The sequence below is a fragment of the Solanum verrucosum genome, unplaced genomic scaffold, assembly GCF_900185275.1.
Source record: "Solanum verrucosum unplaced genomic scaffold, falcon-dt-bn FXZP01000102.1, whole genome shotgun sequence".
In the NCBI taxonomy this organism is placed as follows: domain Eukaryota; kingdom Viridiplantae; phylum Streptophyta; class Magnoliopsida; order Solanales; family Solanaceae; genus Solanum; species Solanum verrucosum.
In genome coordinates, this window is record NW_026019930.1 from 3,892,838 (window position 1) to 3,918,472 (window position 25,635).

At 36.8% G+C, this 25,635-nt stretch overlaps 2 protein-coding genes across 2 annotated transcripts in view; one reads left to right on the plus strand and one right to left on the minus strand.

The window, feature by feature from the left end:
- Positions 1-18,336, plus strand: part of LOC125832835 (DExH-box ATP-dependent RNA helicase DExH14) — a 35,336-nt gene extending 17,000 nt beyond the window's left edge. Inside the window, exons 28-49 of the mRNA XM_049512028.1 lie at positions 1,762-1,965; positions 2,076-2,192; positions 2,287-2,409; positions 3,256-3,345; positions 3,427-3,552; positions 3,686-3,748; positions 3,862-3,950; positions 4,103-4,193; positions 4,312-4,461; positions 4,553-4,744; positions 4,840-4,905; positions 5,550-5,705; positions 8,929-9,072; positions 10,679-10,746; positions 10,825-10,990; positions 11,094-11,156; positions 11,483-11,578; positions 11,840-12,007; positions 16,208-16,378; positions 17,246-17,395; positions 17,461-17,592; positions 18,002-18,336. Coding sequence (XP_049367985.1) covers positions 1,762-1,965; positions 2,076-2,192; positions 2,287-2,409; positions 3,256-3,345; positions 3,427-3,552; positions 3,686-3,748; positions 3,862-3,950; positions 4,103-4,193; positions 4,312-4,461; positions 4,553-4,744; positions 4,840-4,905; positions 5,550-5,705; positions 8,929-9,072; positions 10,679-10,746; positions 10,825-10,990; positions 11,094-11,156; positions 11,483-11,578; positions 11,840-12,007; positions 16,208-16,378; positions 17,246-17,395; positions 17,461-17,592; positions 18,002-18,076 — 2,700 coding nt within the window. The 3' untranslated portion in view covers positions 18,077-18,336. The remainder of the gene's footprint in view (positions 1-1,761; positions 1,966-2,075; positions 2,193-2,286; positions 2,410-3,255; positions 3,346-3,426; positions 3,553-3,685; positions 3,749-3,861; positions 3,951-4,102; positions 4,194-4,311; positions 4,462-4,552; positions 4,745-4,839; positions 4,906-5,549; positions 5,706-8,928; positions 9,073-10,678; positions 10,747-10,824; positions 10,991-11,093; positions 11,157-11,482; positions 11,579-11,839; positions 12,008-16,207; positions 16,379-17,245; positions 17,396-17,460; positions 17,593-18,001) is intronic.
- Positions 18,337-18,935: 599 nt separating this feature from the next.
- On the minus strand, positions 18,936-23,742 carry LOC125830366 (protein CANDIDATE G-PROTEIN COUPLED RECEPTOR 2-like). The gene is made up of 6 exons (XM_049509554.1): positions 23,303-23,742; positions 21,132-21,323; positions 19,571-19,730; positions 19,375-19,477; positions 19,201-19,282; positions 18,936-19,111 (listed from the first exon to the last, which is right to left on the minus strand). The coding sequence occupies exons 1-6, from the start codon at positions 23,621-23,623 to the stop codon at positions 19,034-19,036; spliced, it is 936 nt and encodes a 311-aa protein (XP_049365511.1). The 5' UTR covers positions 23,624-23,742; the 3' UTR covers positions 18,936-19,033.
- Between the last annotated feature and the right edge of the window lie 1,893 nt (positions 23,743-25,635).

Below are 25,635 nucleotides of genomic sequence, written 5' to 3' on the forward strand. Positions count from 1 at the left end.
CCCCTTCAATCTGTGGCTTTAAACATGCCACGTGGAAAGCTGAAATTAAAATGTTACCAAAAAAGGAAAGAGGTCATTCTTTTTGAAACAGATTAAAAAGGAAAGGAGGTCATTCTTTTTGAAACGGAGGGAGTATAAACTTTCTGGTGTTAAGTGGATGCCATGAGGAGATAATTGGTGGTCAAGGTTATTTGCAAAGTAACTTATGGGTAAGGAAGTGAACATAACTGTAGAAATAGAGGAATTACGTTTTGTTCCACCGCTTCATATTTTTCTTTTGAGAATTGGTAATTGTATCAATAAGAAGTACCAAGAAGGTGCAAGCAAAAGGATTAGTGATCAAAAGCAAAAGTATGTTCTTCTTAGAAGGATTCTATCACATTTACAGCTCCTCTTTTTCACTAGTAAAATTTTTTTAAATAAAAAATAAAGCAAAAGTAAACAGGTCATTTCTCTTCTGAATAGAACTTTCTTTGTCTTCAAAGCCCTTTATGTTTCAGCACTTCAAAAGCTCAGTTGTGTCCATGGGCATGTACCATTTAAGTCCCACCATGTTGAAGAATAGTTCCCATAACTAAACAGTGATGTTGCAGTGTAAAAACAATTGCTATGCTCTCTGAACTTACCCACACAAAAAACATCTGGAGAACAATTGAGATCTTTGTCTTTGTAAGTTTTCCCATGTCAAGCATGGTTTATGGGACCCCAACAATGAGAAATACATCACCGTATATGGAGCATTAGTTTTCCGGATCTGTTTCCAAGGCCTAAATCCTGAAGTCGTCCTGAAATCAAGCTACGATAGCAAGATGTTCACTGTAAACTGAACCCTACATTCAGTTTTCCAAATAATCCTGTTCTGGCACTGTGACAAACCTTGGAAATTCTCCAAAATCAATAGTAATTTAGCAAGTCTACCCATTTCCCAGTCATTCAAGTTCCTTCTAAAGTTGAGGTTCCAATCATCGTTGCCTCTGTTGGACAACTATGGTTTACTGCCTAGTTATTGCTCATTAAGGTGTTTAATCGCACGGCCATCTTGCCTGCGACGCATCATTCATAAAAAGTTGTTCATTAAGGACACATGAAAGAGATCAGTGAATGGATTGATAAGGGTCTTAATCAAGGGAATAATGTTATTGTAAGACTGTTCTGGTGCTTGGTAGAGTGCAGAGATAAGAAGTAAGAGATGGAAGAAGAGGAGGAATGAAAAAGAAACATAAGAGTGAAGATTCATACATATTTGATATTTCTATGTATAATCCAGTCATCTGCTTAAACACAAGAGGATTCATGACTTCTAAAAACACAAAAAGATACTTATGATGTATTGATCAAAAAAGAGAACAAAACAAAGGATGCATATGATATAAGGGAAACTTTAATCAAAGCCAAGTCGGAAATTGTTTCTATCCGACAACTCTATGGGCTGTAGTCTGAGACATAGTGGGTGATTTTTAAGATTGCTTGCCGTCCAGCTAACAAACAACATGGCAATGGTTGCCTTAGAATTTCACCCTCCCCTTAAAATATTTTTCAAACATTCACTGTAACTGTTTCCATCTCATCAAGTTGGTCCATGTAAGTCATGTTTTTTCCTTAATATGTCAAGTGTTTCAATTGGAACTCTTTTAGTTTCATTTTGCATGAAGGAAAGGATTTTTCAGTTCGAGCCATTTTGATCTTATGACTTGGCTAGAATATTGTTGTTAATTTTATACTAGCTGATCGTACTAATCATTTGTCTAATAACTGCCTTAGGATTCTGAGAATGACCACATTTACCATTCTGAGCTCTTCACCCTCACAAAGAAGATGGCTAGAGCGGATCCACAGAAACTGTCCTTTACGGTGCCAATCTTTGAGCCACATCCTCCACAGTACTACATTCGTGCTGTTTCTGACTCGTGGCTACAAGCAGACGCTTTGTACACAATAACTTTCCACAACCTTGCTCTTCCAGAGGTTGTTTTATTAACTTATATTTATCTCTATATTGTTGAATATCTGCAATATGTCCTAAAGTTTGAATTTTGTGTGTTGGTTTTCTCCGACTTGAATGAATGATTTTTCAGACCCAAACATCCCACACTGAGCTTCTAGATTTGAAACCCCTTCCTGTGACTGCACTCGGCAATGGAACTTTTGAGGCCTTGTATAAATTTTCACACTTCAATCCTATACAAACACAGGTGGATATCTCATTTTCTTATTTCCTTAATTCGATTAATTGTCTGTTTCATTAGTCGATATCAGCAATAGCTTAAATCAAATCAATTTTGGCAGGCTTTTCATGTGCTGTATCACACGGACAGAAATATCCTTTTAGGAGCTCCGACTGGAAGTGGGAAGACAATATCAGCTGAGCTTGCTATGCTCCATTTATTCAATACACAGCCCGATATGAAGGTACTTTGTTGCAATTAGTTTTGCTAAATGCTTCCACATGCATAATCACTTGTTTTTATCAGTTTTTATGTGTCGATATAATGAGGAGTGGTCTCTGATCCCTTACTTTCTTTTGGTGCACCCATGTAGTACCTCTGTGTATAGATGATTGGGTGTCTTTCGGAGAGAATAATATACTATAGATCTTTTCTTTTGGGGTACACCACTTGGATACAACCATGTTGGCCTTGTTATTATTAATGAAATACTTTACCTGATAATAAAAAACACTTTATAAAACTTACCTTTTAAGTCTTGGTAGCACATTCTTATCAAACAATACACCAGATGCGAGCCTCCATTTAATCCACTATCAACCGTTTCCTTGGATTATTGACCCAAGGTACTTGAAACTTCCTCTCTTAGGGATGACTTCAGTATCTATCCTCAGTTCCACATCTGCCTCGTGAGTTACGTCACTGAACTTGCATTCCAAGTACTTTGTCTTAGTCCTGCTCAACCTGATCCCTTCAGATCCTTTAGATTTTTGGTTGTCTCCAAACCTCTAGCCTATTGTTAACTCCATTAACTCCGCCGCGTGGTTAGCCAATCAATACTATGTCATCTGCAAATCACATACACAGTGATACCTCCCCTTGAATATGCCGCATCACTTCATCCATTTCCAAGGCAAATAAGAACCGGTTAAGAGGATTCCTTGATAAAAGAAAAATCATTTACCTGATCAAAAAAATATATTGTTGCGAAACTATGTATTTATTTTTGTCTATTCAAGATTCCCCATCATTATACTTGTCTCTCAACTTCGTAATTGCTAATGATCTTTCAATGATTTTCTATATGCAGGTTATCTATATAGCACCTTTAAAGGCTATTGTTCGGGAGAGAATGACGGACTGGAGAAAGCGTCTTGTTTCCCAACTTGGAAAGAAGATGGTGTGTGAAGTTTCTTTTGTTTGGGCATTATTCTTATGCACTTACACGTGATATCACTGCTAACTCAATTATCTTCTGAAGGTTGAAATGACTGGTGACTACACGCCGGATCTAATGGCTCTCTTGTCAGCAGACATCATAATCTCCACTCCCGAAAAGTGGGATGGTATCAGTCGCAATTGGCACAGTCGAAGCTATGTCACTAAGGTGCAATATCTCATTCGTTTTTATTCCTTCTTTTTTTTTAGCTATTGGTACTTAATATCAAAATTATAATATGAACATTCTGTTCATGATTGCTCTCTTAACCACAATCAAATGTTCAAACCTACATCTATAGGTTGGGCTTATGATTTTGGATGAGATTCATTTACTTGGAGCTGATCGAGGACCCATACTTGAGGTACACAGTTGTCACTGAATGTCTCACATTCTCTTCTCCCTTGCATGGTCCTTGGTTTATTGATTATATTGTAATCTCTTGATTATGTCTAATGCTAGATTTTCTGGTTCTAGGTTATTGTCTCAAGGATGAGATATATATCTTCTCAAACAGAGCGGCCAGTTCGGTTTGTTGGCCTGTCAACAGCATTAGCAAATGCACAGTATGTGTTTCATTGTATCTATATGTCTTGCTCGTCTTTTGTGCAAAATGCTAATTGGTTTTGTGGAGTTTTTTCTCTGTAGATTGTTTTAGATACTACCTTTTATCTTGGTAACTTTTAAATGAAATTCTTACATTTGTCCTTGAACCCAGTAATTTGGCTGATTGGTTGGGTGTCGATGAAACTGGCCTCTTCAATTTCAAGCCAAGTGTGAGGCCTGTTCCTCTTGAAGTTCATATTCAGGCAAGTGAAGCTGTTGATTATGAGCTACCCAAGTGCCATCAACATCGAAGCAGACTGAAGTATATTTACCTACAGTATCATGCTTTAATCTTGATTTATAAATCATTCCTTTTAACAGGGATATCCTGGGAAGTTTTACTGCCCGAGGATGAATAGTATGAACAAGCCCACATATGCTGCTATATGTACACATTCACCAACAAAACCAGTTCTAATCTTTGTCTCCTCTCGTCGCCAAACAAGACTTACAGCACTGGACCTTATTCAGGTGAGGCAAAAATTCAAACTGTATCGATCAAAATATTTCTATCGCGTAGTGATGGTAACTAATCTGTCATGTTTTTTTTCTGATCTTGAAGTTTGCGGCTTCAGATGAGCACCCAAGGCAGTTCATAAGCATGCCAGAAGATTCACTTCAGATGGTTCTTTCTCAAGTCACAGACCAGAACTTGAAGCACACCTTACAATTTGGAATTGGATTACACCATGCCGGGCTGAATGATAAAGACAGATCATTGGTTGAGGAACTGTTTGCAAACAACAAGATCCAGGCAACTATGTCATCCTGAAATTTGTATATCTGTAGGAGTAATAATATGATGAAATTGGAAATTATATTTGAGTCATTTTGGCTGCATCTTTTTAGGTGTTGGTTTGTACAAGTACGTTAGCATGGGGTGTAAACCTTCCTGCACATTTGGTTGTTATTAAGGTATGTTGTTTTATCCACCTTCGAGAATTAGGTCAAAGACTGGAATGTTATAATATCATCTCCCACTGGAAGGCACTAATACCATGGGCTAATTGTCATCTTTGTTTGTTACATCACACTCTTAATGTGTAACTGGATCACATGATATTTTACTGGTTTAACTTTGGTTTAATCCATTTTTTACTAACAAATTGAGTCCCTTAGATGTTATTATTTGTAACTAAAGTTTTGAAGATTATTTGAAGTTCCTAGATACCTTTTCCTTTTATTATTTATGTTTGGAAAATACTCCAAAAAATCGATCTTTCCCCCATATCTTCTTCAAGCTAGCACTTTCCTTTCCTTCTCTTTAGAGTGAGGTCATTAAAACATAAGTGGTATCACTCTGGTTCATGCAAAATATTTTGGGTTTTCTTTTTGTGAAGTTCTTCTATTTGTCATCTTGTTGCTGTAGGTAAATTATTAAGTCTTCTTTTCTCTCAAAATAATATATTAAATACATATATTTCTTCGCCTTGCATTCATTCGATGAGTTTAATCTGCTCATCATAACAGATACTGTGTCCTTCTTGATGACTGTCAAAATTCATCACCTCAGGATACGCACCATCTTTGGTGTTTAAAATATATAGATCCTTCTGCAGGGAACAGAGTTTTATGATGGGAAGGCAAAAAGATATGTTGATTTCCCAATCACTGATATATTACAAATGATGGGTCGAGCTGGTCGTCCACAATATGATCAACACGGGAAAGCTGTTATTCTTGTTCATGAACCCAAAAAGAGCTTTTATAAAAAGGTTATCTATAATTCTTTTCTTTGAACATGACTGTACTGTTGCTTTTCCTTCTTTTTTTTTTGATAAGGTAACTTTGTATTCACACCAAAAAAAACTCATCAAGTAACAACTGATGAGGTGGGATTTACAACCCCATAAGGCATCCTGATAACCAAAAACCCAAAAAAGAACTTTACAATTGTCCTATGAAGTCCACTAGACTTACTACCTCCCCCACCATATCCTGTTTACACCAAAAATACAGCAAACTCAAACTCTTCATCAATATCTTCTGAATGCTGCTAGCTTGCCCGTCATGGGATCTTTCATTCCTTTCCTTCCAAATTGTCCACCAGATGCAAGCTGGAATATATTTCCACCAGTCCTCTTTTGATCTGCTTCTTCTGCTCATTCGTTCCCAGTGTTTCAGCATGTCTAAAGGAGTTTCTGGCATTACTCAGCTAACTCCAAATATACATAAGAATATGTGCCACAGATTTACAGCTGTTTTGCAATGTAGGACTAAGTGGTTGTTAATCTCTGCCTCTTTATCACACATATGACACCTTGAGCAAATCTGTATACCTCTTCTCTGTAACCTTTCGTAAGTTAAACATGCTTTTCTGATCACCAGCCATGAGAAACATGACACCTTTAGTGGAATTTTGATCTTCCAGATTAGCTTCCATGGCCACTCCATTCTCATTCTCCGCTTATGATTCATATTCCAGTAGCAGGATTTCACTGTGAAACTCCCTTTGTTGTGCAACTTCCATATTGGACTGTCAGGTCCTTCTGTGACACCTGGGAATGGGTTCAGCACCTGCAACAACCCAGCTACTCTACTAATCTCCCAGTCATTTAGAGCCCTTCTGAAAATCAGGTCCCACCCTTGAGGAGTCCATACCTGTGCCACTGTAGCCATCTTTTGTAGACTTAAAATAAATAGATCTGGGAATAAGGTTTTCAAGTCCCTATCCCCTATCCAAATCTCATTCCAAAAATTAGTTTTAAACCCATCTCCAATTTTGAATGATATATTGGAGGTGAAAGAAGGCCATAGTCTTCTGATAGTTTTCCAAACAGAGCACCCAAAAACACTTGTTACCTCATCAGTGATCCAATTATTTTGAAGACCATATTTACGTGAGATGAATCTTCTCCATAATGCCAAATCTTCAATACAGAACCTCCAAAGCCACTTTTTCAACAAACTAACATGCTGTACTTTCAACTTTTTTATCCCCATACCCCCTTGTATTTTGTTGAGGGTCACCTCATCCCATTTGACTAGGTTTTACTCAAGCTTCTCTTTGTTCCCCTGCCACAAGAAGACTCTTCTTAGTTTGTTGATTTTCTTCTCTATGTTTCCTGGGATTGGGAATAGGCTCATCATGTAAGTTGGGAGGGCATCCATTACTGACTTTATGAGAGTTAATCTGCCTCCCATAGATAGGTATTGACTCTTCCATCTTGTCAGCTTTCTCTCACTTCTTTCCAACACTTCACTCCATACTTCCACTTCTTTATTTTTTGCACCAAGAGGCATTCCAAGATATTTAGTTGGTAAGGAATCCAGTTGGCATCCTAGGTTCTCAGCCAGTATCTGCATATTGGTAACTTGGTTAACATGGTACAAGCAACTCTTATGCCAGTTAACATGTAAACCTGAGATGCCCTCAAAAATGGTTAGGATGGCCCTCAAGTGCCTGATTTGCATTACTGCAGCTTCACAGAATACCAAGGAATCATCTGCATATAGCAGATGTGTGATTTCCATAGTATTTCCCCTGTTAGCATTTGCAGGGGAGCCTCTTATCCACCCATTCTCACTTGCTCTTCTGATCATAGAATTGAGGCCTTCCATTGCTAAGATGAATAGGAAGGGTGATAACGGATCACCTTGCCTTAGACCTCTTTGTGATTGGAAGAAACCTTCTGGACTACCGTTGATGATAAGAGAGAATTTCACGGTAGATATACAAGTTTTGATCCAGTTTGTCCATTTGTTCCCAAAGCCCATATCTCTCAGAATTTTTAGAAGGAATGACCAGTTGACATGGTCACAGGCCTTTTCAATATTAAGTTTACATAGGACTCCAACTAGCTTCTGCTTCACCCTACTGTCCACCAATTCATTGGCCAATAATGCTGCATCCATGATCTGTCTTCCTTTCAAGAATGCCATTTGGTGTTCATCTACCAATTCCCCCATGACAGTCTTCATTCTTTCTGTAAGGAGCTTGGCTATGATTTTGTATACTCCACCAATCAGACTTATTGGTCTGAAGTCCTTCAATTCTTCTGCTCCATATTTCTTGGGAATTAGTGCTATAAAAGTGGCATTGAAAGATTTCTCAAACATTTCATTCTGATGAAAATTTTGGATTGTTTGCATCAAATCATCTTTCAAGGTTGCCCAACAAACTTTGAAGAAACTCATGGTGTAGCCATCAGGCCCCGGGGACTTATCCCCATCACATTGTTTGATAATATTTAGCACTTCTTCAGTGAAAGGCCTTTCTAGCCAATCTTGTTCCTCCTGGGAGATTCTTGGACAGTTAACATACTCAAAAGAGGGCCTCCACATCTCAGATTCAGTATAGAGTTTCCTGTAGAACTCAATCATATTAACCTTGATAGCTTCTCGATCTTTAACTTCCTCCCCGTTGATTATTAATCTATCAATGTTATTGTATCACTTGTGGGATGTTGCCATTCTCTGGAAAAACCTAGTGTTATTATCCCCTTGTTTTAGCCAGAGAACACGGGACTTTTGCCTCCATCTAGATACCTCATTTTTTGCCAAATCCTCCAACTCCACCAGAACTGCTGCCCTCACCAGTAGTTCATCCTCAGATAAAGTTCTAGTGTTTTGAGCTAGATCAATATCAGCTAATTCTTTGAGAAGACTATCTTTCCTGTTGCATAACTCCCCACACACTCATTTGCTCCAATCTTTGAGTTTTTGCTTCAACATTTTTAGCTTCACACTGAGCTTGTAGTCATGGCAGCCCTCCACTTCAAATTCGTTCCACCAACTATGGACAAGCCCCTCAAAACCATCAACATTGAGCCACCAATTCTCAAACTTGGAGTATGACTTCATGTGGTCCCAGTCTCCACATTGCAACATGATAGGGCAGTGGTCAGAAGTCACTCTGTTGCTTTTCCTTTATTTCAATTATTTAAGTAACTAGTCTATTCCATTTTATTATTCAACATATATGCTTTCTTTTTGCAGTTTCTATATGAACCATTCCCAGTTGAAAGTAGCCTGAGAGAGCAACTGCATGACCACATCAACGCTGAGATTGTTACTGGAACAATATCTCATAAAGAGGATGCTGTGCATTATCTCACTTGGACTTACTTGTTTCGTAGATTGGTATGGTTTTGTGATCCTATGGCAGACAATTTATTCTGTTGCTCCAAATTTTCAATCTTGCATAACCGATCAAGAAAAAAATTCAATCTTGCACCAATGGCAATGCTAAGTTAGGAACCACCATCATTATATTAAGACTGCTTGATGCATGTTTTTCTTTCAGCAAGTAATCATCAGTAATAAGTAGGTTACTTGGTTGCCGATTGATATGGGTTACTCATTTAAGGTAAATATATTAATATGAAATTTCTAAAGAAGATGTAGGTAACTAAGTTGTGTCTCCTACAGTGAAGAACCATATAAATGGAAATCCAGTAAAGGAAATGAGTCTTTTATAATGAGGTAGACTTAAGGTAACACGAGAGATTTAAGAGTTGATTAATTTAGCTTGCAAAAAGAAAAGTTAAGGGAGGCCACAATAGTGCAACCTTGTTGCGATTTTATCTTGCTTATGTTGTCTATTTCGGAAGCCTCAAGTTTTATTTTCTAAATTAGCATTACCAACATGTGACAACTGAAATTGGAAAAAGAAAGTGGTGGGTAAAGGGCTAATTTCAGTTGTAGCAAGCATCAGTAGTTGTCTGATTAATATCTACTTGGTGACCTTTATAGTAAAAGGATTTGTTTCAGATTGTGGTGGACTCTAAAATCTATATTATTGTAATCAACAAGCAGACAAAGGAAACACACTTCAAGCAGCAGCTATAGTTGCACAAGAAAATATATGGCTGTTTGATGTGCTTTTACAAGCTTACTGCTGCTAGATGCCATCAAAGCATTTGCTACGAAAGAAAAGTTAGGAGAAAGTGAGGTCTACCCCACGTAGCCAAGTCTTGTCAAAGCGCAAGTTGAAATAGCTCTTGCCAGCTCTAACCAGACCCTAAGGGATAGGAATAGCTAATCCACAAATTCTGTGTAGTAATTATCTAACTTGATTGAAGTGTTTTGGGTTGCGGAAAAAAATTATTTATTTATTTAACATAAGATTATTTTGGATTCAAAATGAGAGAGCTGATTTAAAGCAATAACAATCAGCATTGAGTGGTAAAACAATGGTTTGCTTATGCTATTCATTGTGTCCTGTAGGTGTTGATGTTGCATGTGTATCATTTTCCACCTTGTGCGAAAGAACAAGAGAAAAGTTACATTTCTGTGTACTGCCTGTATAGATGCCTTTTATATAGTGAATAATTGACTTGATCTATGGGTTAGTCACAATAGGGAATAATTGGTTATTCCGTGGTTCAAAAGCAATTCTTGCCCTAGTGACAAGGTCCCTCCACCTCCTATCATTAGATATGTGGTTCAGGACACTCAGAGGGAAAAGTAGGAGAGCACTGTTTCCCCTGGGAAGGGGAAGCATTGAGGTAAAAAAAGGATGTTACCAAATTAAAAAAAATAGAAGATAAAGGAGGGGATGATATGTCACCTAAATGAAAAGAATGAGAAGAAAGTCCATTTTCACCTCAATCTACTAACGCATTTCTGTGGATTGACAATGTTATCAAAGAAAATCTTTTATGTTTGAAGAATTACCAAAAATGGTGTACTGTTTTTTCCCTGTTAGTTATTATGTTTGTTAATCATAGAAGCTTTTTTCTGGCAGATGGTTAACCCAGCTTACTATGGCCTAGAGCATGCAGAACCTGGGATTCTAAATTCTTATTTGTCTAGGTAAAATGAAAGCACTACATACTCTTGAAATAGCTTTTCTTGAATATTTCTGTGTGCGCTCACGTTATTTATAAACAGCTTGGTGCAAAGCACATTTGAGGATCTAGAAGACAGTGCATGCATCAAGATTACTGAGGACAGTGTTGAACCACTGATGTTGGGCTCAATAGCATCTCAGTATTATCTGAAGTACACCACTGTATCAATGTTTGGCTCAAAAATAGGATCTGATACATCACTTGAGGTTTGTAGAACACCTAACATGGATGTCCAATCCTTATTTCTCTATTTCAAATGTTTTTAAATTATATTTCTTGGCATTACTTCCTGTTTATCTTTCACCCCAGGTTTTCCTTCAAATACTGTCTGGTGCTTCTGAATACGATGAGCTCCCGGTGAGGCATAATGAGGTAATTTTTTTAGCTAGGCAATATATATATTTGAAGACAGTTGTTGCTGAACAATGGTTTGTTGGTTTTCAACTCACTTAATTTCTTTACTTTTTTCCCTTAGTGTATGTTACTTGCTAGTTCTAACAAGTAAACTAAGAACATTGATGTCCTGGCATTACACCAATTGTTGCAGACACTTCTGAATTATTTGGTCTGCAAATCTAAATTAGTATGTATATTCCGCTAAGAAATTGCCTGTGGATTTGAAACTATCAAACTGTGCATCAACTACTTCTTTATTTGTATGTTGTACACATCATCTGCTTATTGATCACCTATTCCAGGAAAACTACAATGAAAAATTAGCTGAGAAAGTTCCATATGCTGTCGACCACAATCGCCTGGATGATCCTCATGTGAAAGCAAATCTGCTCTTTCAGGTATGGGTTTTGGCTTTGTCTGCTAGATTCTGTTTAACGTCAATATATCCTTCAGGGACCAACCGCAGCCTTTGTAACCTGGGGATGATGCCCCCTTCCCCCCCCCCCCCTCTCTTTTACCCTTCTCCACTTAAATACCAAACTTAGTTCGCATGGCGCAGGGCTCGAACGTATGACTCAACTTTGCTACCTGAACTAGGTCCTGGGGGTTATAATATTTTTTGCTCTTTTACTCTTTCCTTACACATTTCACTTTTGCAGGCTCATTTTTCCCAATCAGAGTTGCCAATCAGCGATTATGTCACAGACTTAAAGTCTGTGCTGGATCAAAGTATACGTGTTATCCAGGCTATGATAGATATTTGTGCCAACAGTGGATGGCTCTCAAGTACCATTACCTGTATGCATCTGTTGCAAATGGTCATGCAGGTCTTGCTACTGCTTCCAAAGCTTCCTTTATCTATTCACTGTAAAATGGACTACTATACTGCTTTTATCAACTCTTTTATATATTGTTATACTTATATCCGCCTTCCTCCAATTCTTCCTTTTTTTCCTTTTTACCTTAGGATTTCTCTATTCCTATCATTTTCTTTTCTCATTTTGGGGTTGCCAGCATGTCCTTATGAGAATACAAACTTGTCTTTTTCAAAAAAAAGAAATAAAAAATTCACATCGTAATGAGAGAGAGTAAAGAAAAATAACTATCAAATTCCAAATTGTTGAATATTATAAAAAAAATTTGGTTCGTTTTATCATCAATTCCAACGTACAAAGAGATAGAGTTGAGCTATGTTGCAACACAACATCACATATTCCCGTTACTTTTTTCCTTTACTTCCTGTTCAGAATAAATCCTATCAGAGTAGCATCCAGCTATCTACTGATGTGGTCTTTATGGATGTATATCATGTTTCTGTTTTGTTGCATTCTGCAAATTACTTGCCATGGAAAATATGTTTATCACTATGTAGATGTTTGTTATCCAGCTTATCACTAATTCTTATATCTAGATGAAGTGAAAGTTCTGAAGTATCTGAACTAGAAAGAGCAGCTCTTCAACCTTCATCTAGAAATTGTTTGTGGTTAGTATTATGCACCAAATCTGCTCCTTGACACACTTTCCATAACCAACACACTTCATGCGATGTAGAAGTAAATTTCTACAGAACAGTTGTCAGACTAGTAATGATATATAGGAGTGAATGTTGGTCCTCCAAGTCCAATTTCAACAAGATAAATATCGTAGAAATGAAGATATTAAGATGGATGTGCAGTTACAATATATAAATCAGGTATTAAGATGGATGTATAGTCCTACAAAAATTTGGATAAGATTATATAATGATAACACCAAACAAAGGGCGCAAGTAGCACATATGGAAATTAAATGAGAGGCTGCATGAAATGGTTTTGCTATGTCATGCTAAACCTCCATATGCACCAATATATGGATGTGTAACTATGAAAGGTGTGAATTGGATATATGGCAGGCCTAAAATAATGTTTTAGCGAAAAATAATGGACCCAGCGAGGTTAAAGTGGCTCGTGACACTGGGAGGGCCATGTGACCCTTGTTTCAGATCTCGAGTCCTTCTAGATGTTAAATCCTTGAAATTCAAGAATGGACTGGGAGGACTGAAGATTCCTGAGGAAGGTCGTTTTGAACCAAGCAACCATCACAATTAGGTCAAAACCGCATATAATGGAGCTAACCCAAGTCTTGGGCGCTTGGATATGTTAGAATAGGATTGTACATAGTGTCATATATGGAAAAAGATTGTAGTGTAATATAAATACGGCTCAGTGCAGTAATTTAGTTCTTACATTAATTCAATACTCCCTCTGTCCCAATTTATGTGACTTTCTTTCCTTTTTAGTCAGTCCAAAAAAGAATGACACATTTCTATATTAAGTAACAATTTAATTATAAAATGTCTATTTTACCCTTAATGAAATGATTTACAGCCACACAAATTTCTATCATTCATTTTGGACCACAAGTTTTAAAATCTTCCCTTCTTTCTTAAACTCTGTGCCGAGTCAAACTATCTCACATAAGTTGGGATGGAGGGAGTATTATTTTTCCCATGATTTTACTTCTCCCAAATGGTATCAGAGCATGACCCATCTCAATTGTCATTTCCGATGTTAGGCCTCTATATTAAATTACCCAGGCACTAGCAGTTCAATCGGGAAACCTTTAGCATATTCTTTTTTTCTCTCTCTATTTATGACCATTCTCACTTAAAAGTCAAAGATTAGGAAATTCTCTTGATTTTGGATGTTATGGCCTCCTACAAAACTAGAAACGAATTAGCTTAGCTCTCGCAGCTACCGGTGAAGGAGAAAGTTGTCCGTAATTCATTGCCTATTTTGAGGCTATAATTGTTATGAAAATATCAGATGGGAGAAGGAGAACTAGTTCGGCAATAAGACTGATGTCCATCCCTAGGCGTGAGGGGTGTGTAAAGAGTCCCTCATCGGTTGGTTGTCTGTTTATGCAGTCAAAGTTTTTCAGTGTTTGCAAGGAGTATTTTATTCGGGTAAAGACTTATTTTCAGCATAGGAATAAGTTTAAGATTTAGAGTATCTTTGTGATTTGAAAACCACTATTCTGTTTTCGAAGACAATTGTTCTAGTATTAAAACATAATTGACCCGAATAGAGATGAAAAGATGCAGATGATTTACACTGGTCCAACTAGTTTGGGATTAAGGCTAGTTGGTTGATTGGTTGATCATTTAGAATATCTTTCAAATGATGGTTTTTGTGAGAAATATAGGAAAAGAATATTATTGAATTGTTGTTGTTTCTACATTATTACATTGAGACCCTATTTATAGAGCCTAGAATACAATCCTTTACCAAGTAGGATACTATTTAGTATTCCTATTTCTATTTCTATTCCTATTCTTATTCTAATAGGATTGTATAAACCTATTTCTATTCTTATAGGATTGTATAAACCTATTCCTATTCTAATAGGATTGTATAAACCTATTCATATTCTAACACTCCCCCTCAAGCTAGTGCATACAATTCATGTACCTAGCTTGTTACAAATGTAATTAACACGCGGACCGATGAGGGGCTTGGCGAGATATCTGCAAGTTGATCACTCGACTTCACAAAATTGACAATCAATCTCAATGTGCTTGGTCTTCTCATGAAATACTGAATTTGATGCATAATGCCGATAAAATACAGAGTGATAAAATTACAGTGTTGGAACTTCCCAAACTAAGCTTGCAAAGACTGTTTCAGACCATAGAGTGACTTACGTAATCAACATACAAGGCTACTAAACTCCCCCTGAGCAACAACATTAGGTGGTTGCTCCATATAGATTTCTTCACAATGCAGCGAACATTGTAAGTGCTCAAAATCTAGTATAAAGTACATGGTTCATGTTGGAATCAATAGACAGTCGATATTAAACAAGTCACCGAAAAAACTGGCCAAAACATGCTCATATGCCGGAGTATTAGATTTGATGGCTAAAAGTGGTCACAATCTAAGAAATAAAATTATATGGGTAGGGTCGGAATGATGTCATGACCCAACTAGAAAATAGAAATTATATAGGATAGTTCGAATCGATGGAACGACCCCATTGAAAAAGAGAAATAATATGGGTAGGGTCGGAATGATGGCACGACCCAGCTGAAAAAGTAAAATTTATACGGGTAGGGTTGGAATGATGGCACAACCCTACGCAAATCAGATTTAAGGAGTCACCGGAAAGACGAATGGAACTATGCAAATCAAATTTGAGAAGTCACTGAAAAGACACATGATGCTATGCAACTCAGATATGACAAAATAGTTCAGAAAAATCCACGGTACTACACAAATTAAATATGAAAAGTAGTCCGGAGAGATGCACAGTGCTACGCAAATCAGATATGCAAAAAAAAAGGTAGTCACCGGAAGGATGTCACGGTGCTACACAAATTATATATGAAAAAGTAGTCACTGGATTGATGGCACAGTGCTACACAAAAAAGTAGACACCAGAATGATGGCACGGTGCTACAAAAATTAAATATGAAAAAGTAGTCACCGGAATGATGGCACGGTGCTACACAAATTAGATATAAGAAAGTAGTCACCGGAATGATGGCACGGTGCTACACAAATTAGATGTGAGAAAATAGTCACCAGATAGATACACGGTGACCCAACTTTTGCTAACATAATCATTGGCCAGACGGGCAGCATATATGGGTGCCACCCGCCGGCAGCGGAAGCTCTTTAATTCTCTACCAAGTTCGCAGAGGCTCTGATATCATGTGAGAAATATAGGAAAAGAATATTATTGAATTGTTGTTGTTTCTACATTATTACATTGAGACCCTATTTATAGAGCCTAGAATACAATCCTTTACCAAGTAGGATACTATTTAGTATTCCTATTTCTATTTCTATTCCTATTCCTATTCTAATAGGATTGTATAAACCTATTCCTATTCTAATAGGATTGTATAAACCTATTCATATTCTAACAGTTTTGAACAAGTTTTTGGTATTCTTACAAGATTTTACCTTTTATTATAAACTAGGTCATTAGCAACTGGACTTTGTCCTTGAGCATCATTTGATTATTTGTCTTTGTTTAATCTACAGGGCTTGTGGTTTGATAGGGACTCTCCTCTTTGGATGTTACCATGCATGACTGATGATCTACTGAACTCATTGCATAAAAAAGGAATTGCTAGTATCCAGCAGCTGTTGGATTGCCCTTCAGAATCACTGCGGGCTATCACTGGGAGTTCAGCTGCCTCGAAACTGTATCAGGTGTTCTAATTAGTTTTGGTAGTTGATGATGTTTTGGATAAATCATCTCTCCTGTCTCACTGAAATTTTTGTTGATATATTGCATCCTAAGAATGTTTGTTTTGAACAAGCGTCAAACATCTATGAGTAGAAGTTACTCCACACGGTTAGAAGGTTAGTGTGAACGGCTCTGTTCTAAAAAAGTTATTGCATAATGCATGTGTACCAGCATATGGAGGGATATTCTTAAATTTATGATCATCTCTTTGACAAAGCTTAATCTATTAGAGAGTACACTTTTATTTACTTATGACTTCAACACACTCCCCTAATGTGGGCCTAATTCTTTTTTATGGGTCATACATGTTGATTTCCTTTTTTGATAATGAGTGATAGTGAGACTCGAACCCAAAACCTTTGTTTGCTCTGATGACATGTTAAATTATATGACCATCTCATTTAAAAGCTTAAAGATGTTAGAGAGAGTGCATTTGTATTTGCTTAATTATATCTTCAACAGAATTGATTGTCTTCAGCAGAACCTTGTTGATGTAGCATTCCCGACTTCTTGTCCCAGCTTGATGTTGAAAGACCAATTTTTGTACATACTTTTTATGAGTTCTAAAATTTCCTTCCTACCTCTCACATCATTCCCGGGGTATTTGTTCCATGTTTTTTGGGCCCTCCCATTTCCTCTCTGGAAACTGAAGGATCTCTTGATTTTATGCTAGGGAGAGCTTGTAATGATACTCTTTATCATTGTATGTGCTAATATTAATCGTCAAAATCCACTTTTGTACTGTGCATGGTAAGTACTAGAAAATCTCTGCTTCTGGTAACACGTATACTAATTGAGATCTGATTTGCGTAATTCTACTTTTTGGATAGGATATGCGGCATTTCCCTCGGATTCAAGTTCGACTTATAATTCAGCCAAAGGAATCTAATGGTGGAAAGATTTTCACCTTGAACATTAGATTGGAAGATGCAAATACTCAGCGAAGAACAGCAAAAGCTTTTATCCCACGATATCCAAAGGTATTTTCATCTGCTAGTTTTGTAATCTGGAGCAAGCCAAACACCTGACATTTTGCTCTTTGCAGGTAAAAGATGAAGCTTGGTGGTTAGTCCTTTGTAATACTTCCACAAGTGAACTGTATGCTCTGAAGAGAGTGTCTTTCTCTGGTCGTTTGCAGACACACATGGATTTGCCATCCACTCTGACCAATTTCCAGGTTGATATCTGATGATATTGTATATACATATATACTATTTGGTATTAAAGTTAACCTGATAGCATTTGGTACACCAGTGAGCTGGTGTTTCCCCCTCTTCTAGATGAATCAATGTCCCAGTAGCAGTCATTTCCTTTTTATGATGGTCTTTGAGAAATTAAACACCTACTCTCCCCCCAGCACACACACACAAACAGACAAAATAAAATTAAAAAGAGAAGTTAATAACAGATCAGCTTTTAGGAGATAAAGGATGACATATTTGTCGTCTTATCTTGGAGTCAAGATTCAGTCCTCCCAGCTACCCACTCCAAGAAGGGGAAAAAAACATGTTCCTTTTGTTCTGTGCATAGAGAAGATGTTATACCTTCTCCGTTGAGACTGAAAAGTTGAGATGTTTCTATTTCAGGGGATAAAGCTCATTCTAGTATCGGATTCTTACATTGGGTTTGAACAAGAACACTCTATTGAAGGATTGGCTTAATCTGGAAGAAACTATATCAACTCCAGATTGTAATGCAATGCTCCCCAAATCGGGATTTGACTTTGTATAGCACAAAGGCTCTCTTTTTCCCAACCAGTTATAGAAGTTGTGTTAATGTCTACATTTGTAACGAGATATTGCTTTGTAATTTTTTTGAGTAGTTGAGCGGCATCCTTCATTTGTCTTTGTCATGTAGATCCAGTTGTATATATGCATCAGGGTACTGTTGAAAGTCTTATATACACACCCTAATCAATATAGAGCTTTCCACTCAATTTCCAAGAACGTTTCCAGCAATCATCCCTTCCTTTTTTCTTATTATGTTACTGCCTAAAGAAAAAAAATTGGAACAAAGTACACAAACAAGTTCCCGGTCTTAAATGGAGTAATAGATTTGTTGCACAGAAAGGTTTGGAACTCATCGCTACAATGATCTGTTATATTCTTGACAAACAAATATATGTTGAGTACTAATTTAACATCATCTTTGTGCTGCATAATCATTTTTCACCATGGTTGCAGCAGAATTTAAACCACAGAACGCATTTTGCATGCCTTAGGACATGTGATTAGCCTAATTTTGCTTGTTCATGTCTGGACAGTCTCTTTGCAGATTAGTGATTAAGACTGACGGTTAAATCCAACTTCACAATTGCTATCATCCTCCGGCGTCCATGTATAACGCCCTTAATATTATTATTATACTGCAGTGAACAATTAGTTTAACCCAAAATATTTAGCTAGCATGGGCTATTCAAAATAACATCTTAACAATAACATTTTAGTTATTCTGTTCTTATACTTTTCTCCGCCAAGTGGATCAGTGATTTCAACCAGCAAATAAGCTTAGACAATGCAATCACTTGAATAACTATTGGTTTTGTTTGTCACAATACCAGCCAGTCAATATTTACAATTACATGTTGGAATTGCTTATTTGTTTACAGTTTTACAAGCTTACTCCCAGTCTGCATCAAAAAATCCTGCATCTTTCATCTCTGAGTAGTATGCGCTGTCCAGAAGCCAATCTTCCTCCTGCAATTGTGACGAAAGAAATGAGAGAATGCTTGCATTGGTGCACAACAAATAACTAATTAGTCGGAGACCTAGTTTGGGTAGATTACCTTGAAAAAATCAGCCAGGAATGTCACATAAAGAAATGGAAGATAAAGCGAGTGATAACAAACTACTGTCAAATTATACAACCTGCAAAATTGAACGATTCACATATGTCAATTGAGTTGAAAAGACTATTGATTTTGGAAGAGTAATAGTAACGGAAGCAAACTTGTCTATACCAAAGTCCAAAGCCGCCACTAATGCCTGCAAGCCCACAGGCAAATAACATTACAGCAGTTGTCACAAACATGACGATGACGTAGTTGTAGAAGGCTGGACGTGCTGCATATAATGGAAAACACTGTATGTTAGATACGAAGAGATGGACCAGGAAAATGGAGGAGGTTAAGTAGGGAAATAAAGCATCAAACTTACGAGGCAGCTTATCTCTCCACTTTGAGAAATGCACAAACAATATGTAGCCATAAGCTGCAGTAAGAAGAAGCTTGTTGGTGCACCAGACACCCCACTTCCCCCTATCAGCTATTTCCATGTCAAGGAAAAGTGGAACACCAAATCCAAATATAAAAATTGCCTGATCAAATGAAAAGACAGGGGAAGGCACATAAGAGTTTCCACATAAAGAAATCAGAAATACGCTTTCTACAATTAATTGGTTAACCTTTATTTGGTTGTTCCGGAAAAGTAGCAACAACTCTGGGGCATAAAACAGTAACTTGGGATAGTACTTGTTTGTTTCCACCTTGTACTTGCGGGTTAGGGAACATACCCAAGTGATTATTAGAAAACAATATACTAAGTTATCTGGACAAATTTCCAAGCCAGGCACGCATGAGTTACTTGTCTCACCCTTTCTCTCTCGCAACAGCATTATTTAGTACGGTAAGTTTCACTAGCATGTTCCATGTCCCAAAAGCACAACAGTCTGGAAGTACTGTATCCAACCTTCGTCAATCATGATGAACTAAAAAAGTCCTGTGTCCCTGGATGGATGTGACTACTCATAGGGTAAAGAGCACACTTATGTTATAAGACTGATTTCTCTTGTTACAAGAGAAACTTCTACAGCAACTGACAAAACAAGGCCTTCCTCATAATCAAAGGAATTGAACAAAGAGTTTTAACACATCACATTGAGATAAATAATTTTATATCTCGTTGGAGCACCAAAGGTTTCCAATGAAATGCAATTACAGATTTAGCATGGCTTGCAAAAGCATAAGATCTTGATCCTATGTTTCTATCCTGGTAGCAAGTATAAAAAACTCAAACCAACCAATCAAGTTATAAAAGATACACAAGAACAGCAGACTCAACAATCTTCTCTCTAAACTACAATATCTTTCTCCTTGAATGTGTGTTTAGCATGTATTATTTAATTTGCCTTCTCACTTAAAGCTGAAAACTACAACACCCAATACTGTGAGAGTTTCCACATTATTTTCAATTAAGCCTAAAAGATGAAAACAAGAGTGGCAGCTGATGCAAAACTACACTATTTCTCCAGCCAGTGCAGAACCTTGCATAAAAAATCAGCTCAAGCAAACTGAGTCAAATATCAAACGCATTACTTGCTTCATCAAGCTTCAGTACAAAAGGAAAAATCATGGAAATTCAGTTGTAGGCGCTGCACACATAGATGAAAGGAGAACATGGTAGCAAGAAAGTGAATATATGAAATGAGAATAAATAGACTTGTGCCAAAGTTTCACCCGAAAAATACACACTAATAAAATCAAACCACATTTCTGGTGCTGAATACTGGGTGTTTCTTTCCTGTAGATTTCAGTTATAGGCGAACTTAGTTTAATGGATTCCTTAAATTGGTTGAACAGGGGGGCAATTTTGTGATATAGTTTATGCTCTGGATGGATAACAAGTTCTCTGTAACTGCGTGCAATTTGTTAGTGCATTCACTAAGTAAACTGCTTTATTAGTCAAAAGACAGAAAGAAACAAGATGAAGAAATCTTCACCTTTAACAGTAAATCCACGCCGACAAAAAGGCCTGAAACAATGAAAGTGCGTGCTAAAGTTTCCAAACAGCTCGCATAATTCTCCTTAAGTAAGAACGCCACTATGCTAATCTCCAGAAATAGCATTGCAGACGTTGCAAACAACGATAAAAGATTCCAAGCCACCTGCTTCCCTGGAGTGCACTGCCATACCTGCTTTGCAAATTTGGATGGATGATGCAATAACACTTCAAGGAACAGCAGTACATAAAGATAATGGTTTATGACTTCGATAGTATTAGGAATACGTAGATCATAACAGCATTGATACAGAAGGTAAGACGCGTTCCAAACTCTGATACAAGCCCCTTTCCTTTTAACAATTTTGCAACAAACAAGCCCCAATAACCACCCAAGAAACGAAAAACATTCAATCACATTCCATATCATAGAGACCGAGGAAAAGATTGACCACACTAATCAAGCACAATTCCTTTTCTGCTGGATTTTGTTCAAGGACAATACCATAATTTCAAAAATCATGACTACAGAAACATATGATGCTAATCAGAGAATTATATATTGATTTCGAGTCTTTTATTACTCCTTCGGACCCAATTTATGTGATGTAGTTTGACCGGGCACGGAGTTTAAAAAATAGGGGAAGACTTTGCAATGTTCCAAAACTAACCATAAAAAAAAGAGCAACTTTCACATATAGCAAATATAAAAATCATATTTGTATGTTATAGTTTGCATAATTGCGCTCCACAACAAATTTTATGTTTGCTATGGAGCTTTTAATTTGTATAATTCGCTACAAACATCCAATTTTATACAAATTGTCCAGTTTTGTATAAATTCAATTTGTATAATAAGATCTGTATTTGTATAATTATAAGTGTATATGACAAAAATATATGTATTTGTATTTGTATATACACTTTTCTCTCACTTTGTACAAATACAAACGCATTTTATACATTTTATACCAAAACGTATAAAATAGTTAATTGTATACCGAAAATGGCTAATTGTATACCGAATCAGATGGTAAAAAAAGGGAAGTTTGCTGCGAATTACAATTAAAATAAACTATGGCTATAGCATTTAATTTGAATTAATAGTTTGCTATTTCATACAATTTTTCCTAAAGTAAATGAATTTTTAAATAGAAAAATACAACTTTATTGACTTTCTTGCCAAATAAGTGGAACCCAACATGGGTAAATTATTGATAGTGTCATTAAATGTTTGTCAAATAAGGAAATATGTCATTCTTTTTGGGATCGACTAAAATGGAAAGTACGTCATATAATTCAGAGGGAGTACGAAGACAACACAAAGGTTAGATTAAGTTAGGGTTCGATCACCATGTTTTTACAGATATCCATATTCTCTAATTATCCTTTCAACTCTATCTTCAGCAAAGACAATGCGAATAATACTCTATTAGCTAGTCAATAGCACCATTTTCTTCTATAAGAGTGGACCTTAACTATTCCAGCACGTATTTGCATCCTTCCGCCAATACATTTACCTAGAAACTCTTCCCATCCCAATGGAACTTTAATGCATTAATTGGGATTGGAAGCATGATAAACCATTGTCTTCATTCCAAATTCATCAACTGCTACTCCCCACCCTTGAGTGGGGAAGTCGTAGCACCAACATGAGTTGATGAGTCAGAAACTAGAGTCAAATCCACAATACTTCTCATTATTTTGGGATGAGAATCGATTAAATATGTCAGGTTACAACCATGGTTTAGCTCATTTACCCAAAATAGTAACAATCACGAAGTGGATTGATTTTGGTAATCAAAAAAGAAAACCTTCTTTCTTTCTAATTTTGAAATACCCAGTCATCCCATGCACCCTCTGCCAACCAATAACTAGAGCTAACGACCCCCAGCTTAAGGAGGACTCCTCTCCATCAGCTCTCCTTAATAGCTCCAGCAGGACAACCAATGTCAACTTTCACAATATTGCCTTAGATCTAACTTTAGGTCTCAATTCCAACATAAATTTGCCTCTCTTTTTTAGGAAAAAATAAGATTCACATATCTGGAAACTACATACAAATACTACTACACAAATCATAAAATATCTAAGAAGTGAACGAATTATCAAGTGTGATATAACATGGAAATAAATACCGTCGAGCTAATGGAAGTGCAAAATAATAAGTACCTGAAGAAAGCACCAACCAAGGTTTAAAAGAACAGCAAACCACAGAAGTCCATAGTATCCAATCATTACAAAAGACCGACGGTGACTGAGCTTCTTAATGTTGCTCCTAGCATGAAACCCTAAGTATAGTACGAACAAAACCGATGGTAATACCAGTGCCGCATCGTGCCAGAACCCATGGCACGCAGTTGCAGAGCTGGACAACCGGAATATGAAGTCATCTCGACCGGCGGTTCCGGCTCCGGTTCCGGTTCGGGCCGGACCTGCTTCGGTGGGAGATGAAGCTTCAGTAATGGAAAATGCTCCACTAAAATTTGTCATTCTTCGAAGACGCCAAAAATCAAAGGCATTGAAAACTTATGGATGAGATCATCGGAACCCTAGTCCGACGTGAAATGGAAGCAATCGGAGGAGGGTAGATCGAAGGAGTAGTTGCGTTGGTTGATGGAGGATGAAATCGGTAATTTGATGGGGAAAATTGACCTGTGAAGATAAAGACAAAAGAATGCCACGTGGAAATGGTCACTTGAGTTGGTTTTTTTTTTTTTTTTTTTTTTACCGTGGTTTCCGGGCGTCGCTTTGCGAACCCGACTAGCTGTACCCACCGGGTCCCGCTGTTTCAAGGCGGATCCACCACGGTTAGTTCCACGGGGCCCTGGAGACGCGGTAAATTTGTAATGCCTCTAGTGGCCCTGCTGGGACTCGAACCGGTGACCTGAAGGACTTTGTCCCAGGCCTTTACCAGCTGAGCTACCCCTCAGGTTACTCCTCTTTAAGTTTCTCCACTATAAGTAATCAGTTGGTGGTATGAGTAATCAGTCTATTTTTTTCACGTGCTTTTATTCAGAAGTAATAGTAGTATTACTTTTTGTAGTATCTAATTTAGGAAACTTCTGGAAAACGTGATGATTTTCGATTCCGTCAATACCAGTATCAACTCTACTAATTAATAAGTAATAATAAATGTATAAGATTCGATATGTCCCATGTGATGATTAAATTGAGTTCAATAAATACATATAAATATAAACTTTAATAGAAAATGAAAAATTAAGTGATTGTTTTATGATTAGAATATATATGTATATATATAAAGAAAATATATGAAAAAACAGTTAAGGAATGTGATTCGAATTATATATTGAAAATTTATCAACATGAAATGTTCACTATGCATGTTATGTGTCTGTCGCATACTTGACATGTACGTCACATACTCACGTATGCATGGTTAGACATGATTGATGTGTGTCGTGATAAATGAGAGTTGGCAAGTTTGGTTGACACGTGTCATATGCATGTGCTTGTATAGTCCATTATGGCTATCAATATAGTATATAATTTTCTTCTGTCATAAGAATGATTCATTGAAATGATGAGTCATTGATATATTTGAGATGGCCAAATACTTGAGAGTTCCTTTATTCAATTTTTCTTCTTCTTGTTATTGAATATCGTGTTCATGTAATTTCTTTTCTTTTTTTTTTGGGATCTAGTGAGTTAGACATAATTCGAAAAGTAGATAAAATCTTTGATGATTCTAGTATTTATGATTGAGTGTCAACAACTTTTGAATGTATATTCTACATCTGAGCAAAATTCGTGTTGGCTAAAGAATTTCTTTCTACTAATTACTCTATAACAATGTTTAGAGATTCTCTATAAGACACGTAGGGTTCTGTTTTCGACGGCATCATGCTTGATCCCGTTTATTGGATCAAATCAATACATTTCAAGAGGAAAAAATGAAATATCAATGTCATTGAGATCATCTCATATTTCTTCAATCGAATCACTTTTCATTTCATCAATCGAATTACTTTTCAAGAAATACGGGCGAGACACACACGTCAACAAAAGAAATCAAGAAATTCAATTGTTTTTATTTTTATTTTGGTAGAAAAAGATTAGTTGCATGCATTAATTAAATAATTACAGTGAGTATATGGCCCCGATCGATGGTTCTAATCTAAAATTACAAAATGAGGTTATTGATATTGTAGGTGACATGCACCACATACCTTAATAGTTAAACTAACCGTTGGTAAGTTACAAAAGATATTTGTGATAAAAAGTGGTGTTTGGTCTATTTGCTTCGACCATTGATTCCACAAAAGGATATATATATATATATATATATATGGACTATCAAAAAGTGTTATGATAGCCAAAGCTTCATTATTTGCTTCATGTTTAGCTAGACTATACGTTACATGATTCTGTTTCCTATAAATGTGAGTGACAATTGAATCACAGAATTATCGGAGCGTGAACATGCAATCATATAAAATATTAAGTAGCATTTTGTGTTAGAATTTTGACAGCAAAGTGAT